Genomic DNA, 13,015 nt, shown 5'->3' on the forward strand with positions numbered 1-13,015 from the left:
TTCACTCATTCAAGCCCAAAGATGTAATTTTACGTTTTTCAAGAGTCTATACATTTATATTTTACTTCATATTTTTTCCCTTTTTTTGTTTTTTGAGTGTTTGGCTAGATGGCCTAAAAATGGTTGTTACTATATGAATTAAGTACTCGAGTCATTAATTACTTTAAGTAATTAAGAACTAAAGTAATCAATGACTTTAGTACCTAAAGTAACTGATTGCTTAGGTTACTTTAGAAGTATAGCACTGAAAGTAATTGATTCCTTTTGTGCAAAGGTACTCCAGTATTAAGTAACTGATTACCAAAGTAATGTATTTCTTTACTAAGGTAATTAATTACTTTAGGTAATTAACTAAAGAAATCAGTTGTATAACATTTTTAGACTCTTTATGAGTTGGGTTGGGTCTTTCTCGATATTTCTCGATTACTATTTCCCGATCAATTATTGATGTTTATTTGGTATTGTTTACTGATTTAAAAATATGCTGGATGCTTTGTTTTTACCACGTGAAGTTTAATTGCAGTATTTTTTTTTTTGTTAAATTTCAGGCACTTTGATGCATATTTATTTTTTTCAGTTTGAGACTAACTCGTAAGCTGTATAAACGCTGTAAAAAATGAGCAGCTGTTGAAAGATGATTTATATTGCTTTTTTTTCTTGAATTTTATAAAGCAGGGCTGTCAAAATCATTTATCATGGGCCACATTTTAGTTAATAATTTCAATGTTATGTATGATTTTACGTATGATTGTCACACATTTGCACATTTTGACATCAGAAGCCATTTTTAATGAGGAAAGAATATCAGCGGGAGTTTTTTTTTTCTCTTGTTTTTGGGGTGAGGAAGTGGACTTTTTTTTGCACTGCTCTCTGGTAATTGCATCTCACGAGAATTGGACTTCATTTGTGGTCCGGTGAAAAGCCCAAATCTCAAGCGGAGTACATGTACGCACAGGAGGTGGCAGATTTTTTTTTAAATCTGCTTTTCACCGCTACTTCCATAAAGCCCAAACAAGCTGTGTGTTATGTTTTGTTTTGTGTGTGTGTGTGCGTGTGTGTGTGGCCGAGAGGCTTGTGGGGACGCACGCTGGCAGGTTGCTAGTTATCTGCGTGCGGAGGGGACATTTGCATATTTGGGCTGTCAGCAGTGAGTCTCTGAAGCCGCCATGTGTTTGGGAAACAAAGCACCCCCCAGGCCACTCTCCCTCAAATATGAATATTTGCATATCGACTTTTTTTCTCCTCCGAATGATAGCAAAGTGTGACAGCAAGAGGCGAGAGCATAAATCAAAATCAGCAGCTGTGACTCCTCTGTAAAGCTGTGACCGATAATTACCGTAATTCCTCAAAAAAAAGCACTGTTTTGTTACAGGTTTTACATTGTCGCCAACTCTTAGTGCGTCTTACAAAGTAAAAAAAAAAAAAATATATATATATATATATATATATATATATATATATATTTTATATTGGTGGAATCGTTGTATAACGGACAATAGAAACCAATGCTAATTAGCTAATGCGTATAAAACCGCAGGTAAAAAACATCAACGTCGTATATACATGTTAAAAATTAGTAACAAAATACATTTAAAAAATTAATCCGTTCCGCAACTGGGATTTTAAGGCGGGATCATTGTATGACGGACAATAGAAAGAAATGCTAATTAGCTAACGCGTATAAAACCTCAGGTAATATATAAAATATTTTATATATATATATATATATATATATATATATATATATATATATATATATATATATATATATATAATATTTTTTTTTTACTGTTTATAAAACGCACTAAGAGTATATATATATATATATATATATATATATATATATATATATATATATATATATATATATATATATATATATATATATATTATTATATTTTTTTTTACTGTTTATAAGACGCACTAAGAGTATATATATATATATATATATATATATATATATATATATATATATATATATATATATATATATATATATATATATATATATAATAATCGGGAAATACTAATCTGTCTTTGCGACTGATGATTACTGTAAATTTCGGACTATAAACCACTCCTTTTTCCTCAAGCTTTGAACCCTGCGTCTTATAATCCAGGTTGTCTTATCTGCAGTTTTTCATACAAGCCGAAAGAGGTCAATCTGTCGGTAAACAAAGGGAGACATAAACTAATGCTATGGAAGTGTTGGTTTTGAATGTGAACTGCTATTTTTTCCCCACTCTCCACTAGTAAACCCACTCAGGCTTGTTACTGTTGTGTCGGTGCAGTATTCTAACAATCTGGTTGTGTCTGTGTTGGAAATGTCTTGGTGATGCTCTTGTTTCTAAATGAGCAGGCGTGTTCAATCTGTGTTAAAGGCACAAAGGAAAAGTATTAAAAAAATAAATAAACATCAATCTAATATCTTCAATCTAATATCTCGATGTTACAACCTGCAGCTTATAGGGTTATACATGACAAAAATTGATTTTCTATACAATATTGACTAGTACCATTATATGCTATTATAATTGTTTATGCCATAGTTCACTGCAGTATATAGTGAGTCAGGTAAACCTATTGAGACGCGCCCCTATTTCGTGACACAAAGCGTTTGCAAAAATGCCTCACAAGAAGAAAGACGAGAACAAGACGTTCGCGCAGGAAGTGTGCAACATGGACATCGGACACAAGTGAATTCTCCAGTAATGAGCTCTGGAGAGCGTCCGCTTGTTTGCAGCTGATTAATGACACGGTGACAGGATTGGATTTGAATATCAATAGCGCTCTATTGCTTCAACTGACATTAATTGCCACCTATTAGATTGACTGTGCACTCCTGTAACTTGCAGACAATTGAGAAGAGTGGAAGAGCCGTTGCCTGCTGGGGACGTGTGACCAGATTCACAAATCGTTTTGCCCGCGCGTGTGTGTGTGTGTGTGTTTTCATACAAGTGGATAATAAAAAGACTCCGCACCCCTGTGAGGGAAAATGAGGTGACAAAAAAAGTGATTTAACACCATTGCCCATTATTGTGACCTTTCTTGTCCATCTCAATTAAAAAATAGATTTTCAATGGGAGTGGTAAACCCTAAACGATGAGATGCGGTGGTTGCATAAGTGTGCATCCTCTTTTAACAGGAGATGTGGCTGTTTTCAAAATGAACCAATTATATTCATCAGAAATCTGGTATTTGAGTAGGGGTGTGTAAACTTTTTATATTCATTCATAATGACCACAACTGGACTATTAACATTCAGTGCCAGGGACGTATTTTCACGTTTTTTTAAGAGTCCGGACATTAAATCCCAGATACTTTCGGTAAGTATTAAATCGATACTTAAGGACGTTAAGGCCATTAATTTTCAGGTACTTTAGTGTCTGGGTTTGAATGTCCGGACACTTCAAAAACGTGAAAATACGTCACTGGCATTGAATGAGTCATTCACTGACATTGACAACTATAGACATGGAAGAAGACGTTAAAGGCAGGGTATTTGTTATAACAATATGTTTAGAATGCATAACCATTTCATTAGATTTAACCAAAATATAATTGTTTAGACTTTTTTTAATCATCAATTTAAAAGTATGTTTTTAATATTAGCATTTCTCATTCCGCACCAGCTATTTTCAGACGTTTTTATTTAATTGTAGATCTTTTAGAAAGTGTCTTTAATTTCTATTCAAACGTTTTCTGTTCCAGGGGTTGCGATGCAGGCAAAAAAAGACGGCATATTATTTGAAAGACATTGAGATTCAAAACAAAAGCCTTCCTAAACAAAAGTTTGACCAAAAAAAAAAAAAAAAAAAAAAAAATCAATAGCAAAGTTTGGATCCTATTAGGTCAACGTAGTGAATACGAATCGGCGCCGCGGATCGGAACGAGAAACTAGCATCATTAGCTTTCTCTCTCTTCCTTCCATCACTGAAAAAGGAAGTGTTTCATTTGTACCCTCCTCTTGTCCTCTTTCCGCATCACTGTAATTGATATGCCAGTGTAATCTTCTTTTAATTAAGACCTGCTGCTGGCACATGTTACACACTGCCTCGCATTTTTCTTCTCTACCTTCTTTGGTCTTTTTTTTTTTAACTTCTCAAGCCAGCTCTTTTATCTTCGTCGCAGAACTGGAGAAAGCTTTGTTTTTCATAGGGCCTGATTTGCGTTTGGAAATTAACAGATGGGGCAGACACAAAGATGAGGTAAATATATATATATATATATATATATATATATATATATATATATATATACACACACACACATATACAGTGGACCCCCGCTATAGGAAATTAATGCGTATAAAAACAGGCAAAAATATCAAAATTATATATACATATTAAAAATTGGAAACAAAATACTGTAGTAAGTGCTGCTGATATAGAATATACAAGTATATCATTAAATAACATCATAAATAAAAAACCATATAAGGGAAAAATGTAATTGTATTTACCTTTGCGTGACGTTGACTTATGGTCATATTCCCTAGCGTAGCCTCTTGGTATTTCTTGATTATCTCCAGCTTCGTTTCCATGCTAATCATCTTGCTATTTCTCCCTTTCACATCACTAGCCATCTTGGGACACATGGCTAATAAATTCAAGTTGGAATTAAGCACTAAAATACAACATGTACGATATCATAAGCACTCACACGAGATCAAGTCTTTAGCATGTCGGCATCTTAGTGACACCGCATCTTTCGACAATGTGATGTTGACCAATAGCAGACCAGCATTTTAGAGATGCGTTGCAGTGCAGAAAGTTTGACTCATAAAATAAGAGTAATTACCTAAAAACGCCTGAAGAGGGAGGCAAAACAACATAAACACAGCCAACCCAACAGGTCTTGACAGTAATTGATGCGATAAAACGGGAAAAATGACGTAAAGAGGGGACGAAGAACTTAGTATTCCACTTTGTAACGTGAAAAAAACATAAGCCAGGGATGCAGTAACCTCATACAAAACAAAAAACGACAACGTAAAAATCCGTCTTTGGGAGTGAATGAGTTAATATTACACTAACCACAATGTATTAACATGAACACAAATGCTGCTTTTAGACTACCGGGGCCTTTGAAGAACATACGGTATTATTATAAATCAAGCGTTTGACTTGACTCGCCCCTCTTCTCGTCTTTGACATTTTCCTCAGTCTCAGCACCACGAAGAGGAGAAGAGAGCCCTCAGCCGAGAGATCATTGTCCTCAACAACCACCTTCTGGAGGCCAAGCTCACCATAAATAAACTCAAGGAGGACAATGTGAGTATTTTGGGGAAGGAGGTCCCCGCCTGCGTGGCGTGTAATTAATGCGAGGTCGCTAAAACTGCTTTGTCTGCGTATGAACTTATTCCCAAAAGGGGAACATTAAAATAAGAGAGAGGAATAATTGGCTTCTTTAGTCCATATTTAAAGAGTGAAGAGTGGTTTTGCAATGAGCATGCGCTTCTCGACTAGCTGACTACAGTTTTGATAGCGGTTTAGGTTCAAATGGGCATAAACCGTCCTGTGCACTGGCTAGATCTTTGTCTTGTAAAAGAATGAAAAACTTTCGTCACTTTCGTCAAAATTTCGTCACTTATTTAAAGGTTAAAATAGCAGTAAGTAAATATTCAGTTGACAGCAAGTAACAAAATGCATTTTTAAAATAACGACATTATTAAATAAATGATAAACAACAGTTCTGTGTGATTGCAAATGGACATAAGATTTTATGTACAAAAATAATTACTGTCCAAATTTTGGCCCTTTAAAACCATTATAATAACAAATTTTGAGCGGCATTTGAATGATTTATGACATTGATTTTCCTGCGATTCTTGCAACAGTCCGCTGAGCAAACAGTCCTGTCAGCAAACAGAAAATTATTTCTTGACTTGTGTTTCACCTCAAGACAGTAGGTGGCGGTAGAGACCGGTTAATGGCTATGTCATCATCACGTCACAGACCATACCATTTTTCTTTTTTTTTGGGTGTTGATAAGTTTATCCTACATATGTATGAATAGAACTGATGCCAATGAACAATTTGAGCGGTTGAGGAAAAAAAATCATAATTATTACGCCTAAAATTAGCAAAAAATGCAATTTGTATATTTTGCAAAGTGTGCGCACGAGGGTTAATACTGAAAATGTCTAACGAAGTAAAAATTCCCTCGTATAACTCGATACAATCTTATCTGGTTACAACAGCGTGTTGAAAGATACCGTATTTTCTGCACCATAAGGCGCACTGGATTATAAGGCGCACCCTAAATTAATGGCATATTTTATAACGTTTTCAATCACAATTTAGTAATACTCAAAGTAATAACCACAATAACTCAAATAATAACTCAATGTCAATATGACCGATCTTGTTCAACTGTAAACACACAAAAGGAACAGGGAAAGTTTACCTTATCAGTTCATTTCCCATCTACAAATCCCAATCTTAATATTGATCCATATATAAGGCGCACCTGATTATAAGGTGCACAGTCAGCTTAAAAAAAAATAATAATAAAATAAAGATTTTAGGTGCACCTTTAGTGCGGGAAATGCGGTAATCAAAACAGTTCTGTTAGCATGTTAATGCTAACAGAAAATGTGATGAGCCCTGGCTGGTCCACCAAAATTCCAGATAACGTGAGATGATGTGATTTTCCTCATGATAAGCCAATGTAGCGTCTTGAGGACAGTTTTGAGGCTGTAGCTTGAAGGCCAAATTTTTAATTAGCTTCGAAACACATCCATGAAACAGTAGCCTCGGATACTCACCCAAGGGGCGCCCCGGGGTGCTTTACTTCCATTCCGAATCCCGTCTTGTTAGCGCCAATATGGAGGCTGACATGAAGCGACGTCTCTTCAAAAAAAGTCAAGTCTCAACTATTTCCACAACACCTTGGACGGATGCGCTGCGAGGAGCCGCAACAGATGGAGGAATTCACTTGGAGCCGCTGGGCGTTTTGGGGTGAAGATAGTCTAATCAATGGGGACCCTCCAGGCTATCAGGATCTCCAAGCGTACGCTGGCTGGAGCTGAGCTCCAGGGGGCGCATGTGGCTTCTTTTCAACTAAAGATCTTTGCCAGCACTGGAGGCCAGGTTAGATATTCTCTCTGTGCTGCGTGGCAGGCGCGAGACCCTTTGAGCCGCCGAAGAGTATTTGGACAATCCCTCTCGATTTCCTGCGAGGGCTGATTGGAGTCAAGGTTCGTTTGGAAAGATGGGGGAGGCGGAAATCCTCGCCGTATGCCGGGAGACGGCCGTGGCCGCTAATGAGCGGGTCTCGCTACTATCTGCTGTCGCACATTACACCCAAAGGGGCGAAACATGATATTACAATCAATCATCTTGCATTTTTTTTAAGACCGGCTGTAATGATAATATAACAAGTAATGCAGTGCTTTTGCTTAAGGGTGCATGAGAAAATCCAAGATCGGTGACGGTTATTTAAGGCAGTGATGCTCAACCTAATGTTGATGATGTACTTCCTGTGATATTATATATATATATATATATATATATATATATATATATATATATATATGTATTTACACTAAAAATCATTTACAATGCAGGAAAGCTGCTAAATACATAATATTTTGCACTATCATCTTCATATGTATGCAGTTTTTTCCGCTCCATTTACTCCATAATATGCTCAGAATGTAAGTCTATTCATTTATTAGTTGTTCATTATGATGGCGATTATTGCTCTTACTGTTGGTTTTATTGCCTACTTTATTATTTGCTCGCTTGTGGAATGTAGTCTGCTTGGGGAAGTGAACAGAAAATGAATTTCATTGTGTAGTATTACTATCCATAGGAATAAATTGATATAATAACTCTAATCAGGTGAAAAAAATGTATTTAAAATGTAAAATTGAATTTTATTAAATGTATCTCTAGTTGTATCTCTAGGCGTATTTTGTTCAACAACTCCAGAAGATAGACCCTGCCACATTATATTTTATTTCTGTCTTGACACTAACTAGGCTCAACATATTTTTTTCCCCTTTTGCAGAGCAGTTTTGTGAATCATTGACTTAATTTGAGATTTTTTTTTTCATTGTACAAGTCTATCCCATGGACGTGGAGCAACCATTTTTAGTAAACAATAATATAACATTATTATTATTATCATCGGGTACAAATATTCAATGCATTGATGGCCTTTTAATCGTATTGTATCTATACTATCGCTGTACTATATAGGGCAGCTCAAACGAGACAAAGGATATCGACCAAAAACAAACGTCCACTATTTTGGACACCAATGGGTCTCAGGAGGTTATGAGCTGGTAGCTCGTGTGGAGTACGATTTGATGCCACATTCCCATTTCAGTTTTGTTTTTTTCAAAACACTTCTGGCAAAAAGCACAGCAACAAATCTATAGATGCTCCCAAGTCTGACGTCTCCTGAGATATTCCTAAGGCTTGCGAGATACCATGCGCAACCGTGTCCCAAGATTGATTTTATTCTTCTGCGGAAAATTGTACAGCCTCTGGGGTATTCAAAAGTGTTAGCTAACTATGAAGCAAGCGAAACTAAGACATGGCCAACAAACTATTTGAAGCGTCTCCACAATCCACAGGGCGCCCCAACGTCCCCCCGGCAATAGCGAGAGAAGGAATAGAATGATTGGAAACAAAGTCACAGCTAACTGGCGGGGGAGTCAAAGCTGTCAGAGCGAAAGCTTTGATGCCATGGCGGGGAAAAAAAAAAATGTCAGCGCCATGCTAGAGCTTCACGGAGCAGCAAGACCGCGACCTTTTCAAAGTGGGCTGATTTTACACTGGAAAACTACGAAACACCCACATAAGCAAAACGTAAACAACACTGTAAATGAGAAAATGGCGTCCGTCTAACAAAGAAGCAGTCGCTTCGTTGATATGAAGAGAACGTTCAGTTCGACTTCCAGATTTTCTGTCTAACTGTCTAACTTAAAAGTCTAACTGAATGTTTTTTTTAATGGACAGGTATAGTATGTTTTTCTTTTCAAATTAAAAGCAAATTAATTGGAAGATCAAGGAACTAGCTAATCTACTCAAAATTTCTGCTTTCAAAAAAAAAATACATATACCAAATCTATTCTGTTCTCCAAATGATATTACACTGCTCAGACAGGAAGTCCTTCAAACGAACTACCGCTATCACGCAGCATCAGCGCACCTATAATTAGCCTCCCTCCCTCCCAGGTCTCCCCCTAATTACAAAAGAATTAAATGGCGATTAGAAAGCAGTAATTTAAAGTGTTCCAGGGTTTGCCCAGCGGCAATATGAACCCAAAACCCCGCCCTCCCGCTGGTGATGCGTGGCTAAAGTGATAGATCTTTGCGTCTCTTTTGCAGGATCTTTACAGGAAAGACTGCAACCTGGCTGCCCAGCTGCTGCAGTGCTCCAAGTCTCATTACCGAGCTCACAAGATGTCTGAGGTGAGCAATACACACACACATATATATATATATATATATATATATATATATATATATATATATATTATATATATTATATATACATATATATATACATATATACATATATATATACATATATACATATATATATATATATATATATATATATATATATATATATATATATATACATATATATATATATATATATATAAATATACACACACACATACACACATATACACATATATATATATATATATATTATATATATATATATATATATATATATATATATATATACACACACATATATATACATATATACAGTATATATATTGTTCTATCAATTTCAGCCTCTAAACAGTAATTTTTTGCAGAATTCTGATTATTATCAATGTGTATATAAAAAAAGAAATTATGAATCAAAATATGAAGTTTAAAAATGACTTACTTATTATTTAAGCCTATTCCGTGACTTTTTTTTTTTTTTTCCCCCAAACTAGTAAAAGAATCATCAGGGAAATATTACAGCATGTTCTGCATTTCAGATTTGAAATAAAGGGATGAAAATTGAACCATCTGATGAATTGATACATCAAGAAAATGATTGAAAGCTTAACCCATCATCAAAATAATCATTAGTTGCATCCAACAATTCCAATGTGATTCAAATTAATAAAAATAAAAAATCCAAGTCAGTATTTTACCCCACAAAATGTGTTGTATACATTGGGAGCAACAAAGATGAAAATGAAACATCAAGCATAATTTAATAGCTCTCACAATTTGAATGTTCCTCTTTGTAAAGGGTAGAAAAAGCATCGCTAATGTTCCCACTAATGAGTCATATTTGCACAATCGTTTGCTAATGTACTTAAAACCATCCATTTTCCATACCACTCATCCTGAATAATAATATCAACAAATATCATCCAACACACTCCCCTTCATTATCCTCCAGTGGACATATTTCAGGTAACATCGGAAAAGAATCCCGATAAAGTCCCTCAGAGTGTAACATCAAACGCGTTTGAATCCCAACAAAGCTGCGCGTTTTCATTGAACTCTGGACTGAACTACTTTTGAACCGTAACGAAAGGACTCATCTGCGAGAGGAAACACGTTTTATCTTCCTTTCGATTTTACGGACATCCTTTGGATACGCGGTAATACTCTAATACCACCGAGGGCAAAAATCCCCCCAAAACTGCGGTAGAAAAATCGTCAAATTGCTGCCAGGCATAATATAATGACTGCTACTTTTCTCCCCGTTCGTTACCACCGTTCGCATCCAAAATTGGAACGCGACCTGTTGAGGATGCGCGAAATCCAAACAGAACGGCGGCGGTACCGCTAATTAAGATTTGCCTCGGATAACAACAAACGCTGAGCTGGCTCTCTTTAAGCATCCTCACCTACTTTCCATCTGCGTTCCTCCCGGGAATCGGCACGTGCTAAAAATAGACCGGGCGGGCTATTTTATGCCGAGGCCGGCTTCTATTTCTAAACAAAACCCAGTCAGTCATTTATCTTTTCCCCCTTCTCTCTATTTCCATCTGGAGACCCAGAGCGCCGGTTTATTCTGAATCTAAGACACTCCCCGTGGAACCCATACGTATTTGATGGTAGACGGAGGAAAAAGGGACTCTGGGTTAAAGAGAAAACGAGGGCTTTTTGCTTAGGCAAAGGAGGATTAAGAATCGGAAAACGAGGTTGAGAAAAGTGTTGAGGCATCCGACAGGCACTCACCAAATTCATTCGCTACCAAAATGTGGTAATACGTCTTTTTAAATTACTGTTATATCTATCAGTCTTGTTACTCAATATAACAACGATACTCCGGACTACGACGTGGTGTAAACGCTTTACTAGCATGGTGGTTAGTCGTAATAAAAGACGGTACAACTCAAACCGAGATTACCAGTTATGGATTATAACTACGGGTAGCATACCAGCTTAAAATACACCAAATACACCACACGGCATTTCCTCCCAAAAATATAGATATCCCGTAATTCCCCAAATATAAGACGCAACTGTAAATGGGACGAACCCTTAATTTTGGGGTCAAATTCTGGTGTTTCTATGTTACCGTGTATAAGATGCACCAGCACTTTGACAACAGTTAAAAATGATACCGAAACAGAATAAATATCATCTTTCTAAACTCTTCATATTTTCTTGTGTTTATATCTGTGTTATAAATTTGTTTGCACGTTAAGTTTGTATCAGATTTCCCACACTGTGAGCGGTCAGCGAACGCCACGACAGCGTGACGTTGGTTTGCGCTCGAAGCAGTTGTTTTTCCTTTTACTCGCGACGCAGACAGAGTTCATTTTATCATAAATACCCGAAGTTGCGCAGCATCCATGTTTCACCAAGTTTATGATTGCGTGTATACGGTATGCCAAGACCGCAATTGTTACACAAGTCAAATGGAATACCAGTTCCATGTTCTCTAACCGGCTGTGTTTACCCTTGCTATTTCCAGCCATGTTGTGTAAAGTACACATAAATATCGTTTTTATTTTGCCTTTATCGGTTTAGTTTTCAAACCCTTAAAAAAAGTAATGATAAAATGAAAGTTTCCAAAATCCGATTTTTTTCTCCCCGATTCCTTTCAGCTGAAAATGTTGCAAATCGGGCCCAATTTACAATCACGTTTTTTTTTTTTTAACGGCTGCGTTAATCGCCACAGAGAACAAGTTGGTAATTGATGAAATTGAAGGGTAATTTAGTAAGATAAGACAAAATATTCGAAAAATATATACGAATATACGAAAAATACCTGTCATTTATTCACATAAATCTCTAGACTTTATCACTGAAAGAAAGAGGAAGTTAGAATTGTGTTGGGTAACAGTGGAACAAATAAATAAATGGCTGTTGTGTTCAGCGCTTTCTTGACAAGTTCATTAGAGGGGCAAAGTAGTGCAAGTCCCCCGAGAAACACCAGCAGGCCTGCACTGCGCCACAATGAATTACTTTCCAGACCAGAACTAGAAAATGGAAGTCCTAAAGGAGCAGCAACAGACACATATCCAGAAGAGAACCATTTGTGCTCACTTTTGCAAATAAGGACTAAATAAATTTCATGTTAGAGCTTCAACTAAGGAATAATTTAATTCTTCTTTCTCTGCAAACCGGTTATTCAAAAGTATGTTTTAATTTCTATTGCTTTATACAGTACAAAAGTGTGTGAAGTTAATATATTAGTTATTTTGGCAAGTATTCCATCAATTGGATGTTAATAAAGATGTTTTGATTTCCATCCATTTAGTCAAAAAAATGATTTTTTTTCAAACTGTGTAGAGAATGCAGTAGTTTATTCAAGGAATAATCTTTTGCTTATTTTGCTAATCATGAATCAGATATTATAAAAGATCATGCATTAGCATTTTTTTATTTGATGAGTTGTTTGGTCCATAAAGTGGAAGAATAGCAAAGATCGTTGAGCATTTTGACCTAAAACAAAAACAAAACGTTGAATGGCCTATTTTAAAACTGTTTTCACATATAGGGTACAGCACATTATACGGCGCATAGAATAGAAGCTGTTCAAGATGTTCAATATCACTTCTTTTTCCTCAAACCAATACCAT

The 13,015-nt window shown here is 36.1% G+C and overlaps 1 protein-coding gene across 1 annotated transcript in view; it reads left to right on the forward strand.

Moving 5' to 3' along the window:
- Positions 1–13,015, forward strand: part of begain (brain enriched guanylate kinase associated) — a 49,161-nt gene that overhangs the window by 31,301 nt on the left and 4,845 nt on the right. Inside the window, exons 5-6 of the mRNA XM_088432689.1 lie at positions 5,166–5,273; positions 9,345–9,428. Of these exons, the coding sequence (XP_088288815.1) occupies positions 5,166–5,273; positions 9,345–9,428 (192 nt within the window). The remainder of the gene's footprint in view (positions 1–5,165; positions 5,274–9,344; positions 9,429–13,015) is intronic.

This window comes from Hippichthys cyanospilos, chromosome 14 (assembly GCF_059441005.1).
Source record: "Hippichthys cyanospilos isolate Australia breed blue-spotted pipefish chromosome 14, RoL_Hcya_1.0, whole genome shotgun sequence".
Classification (NCBI taxonomy): Eukaryota; Metazoa; Chordata; class Actinopteri; order Syngnathiformes; family Syngnathidae; genus Hippichthys; species Hippichthys cyanospilos.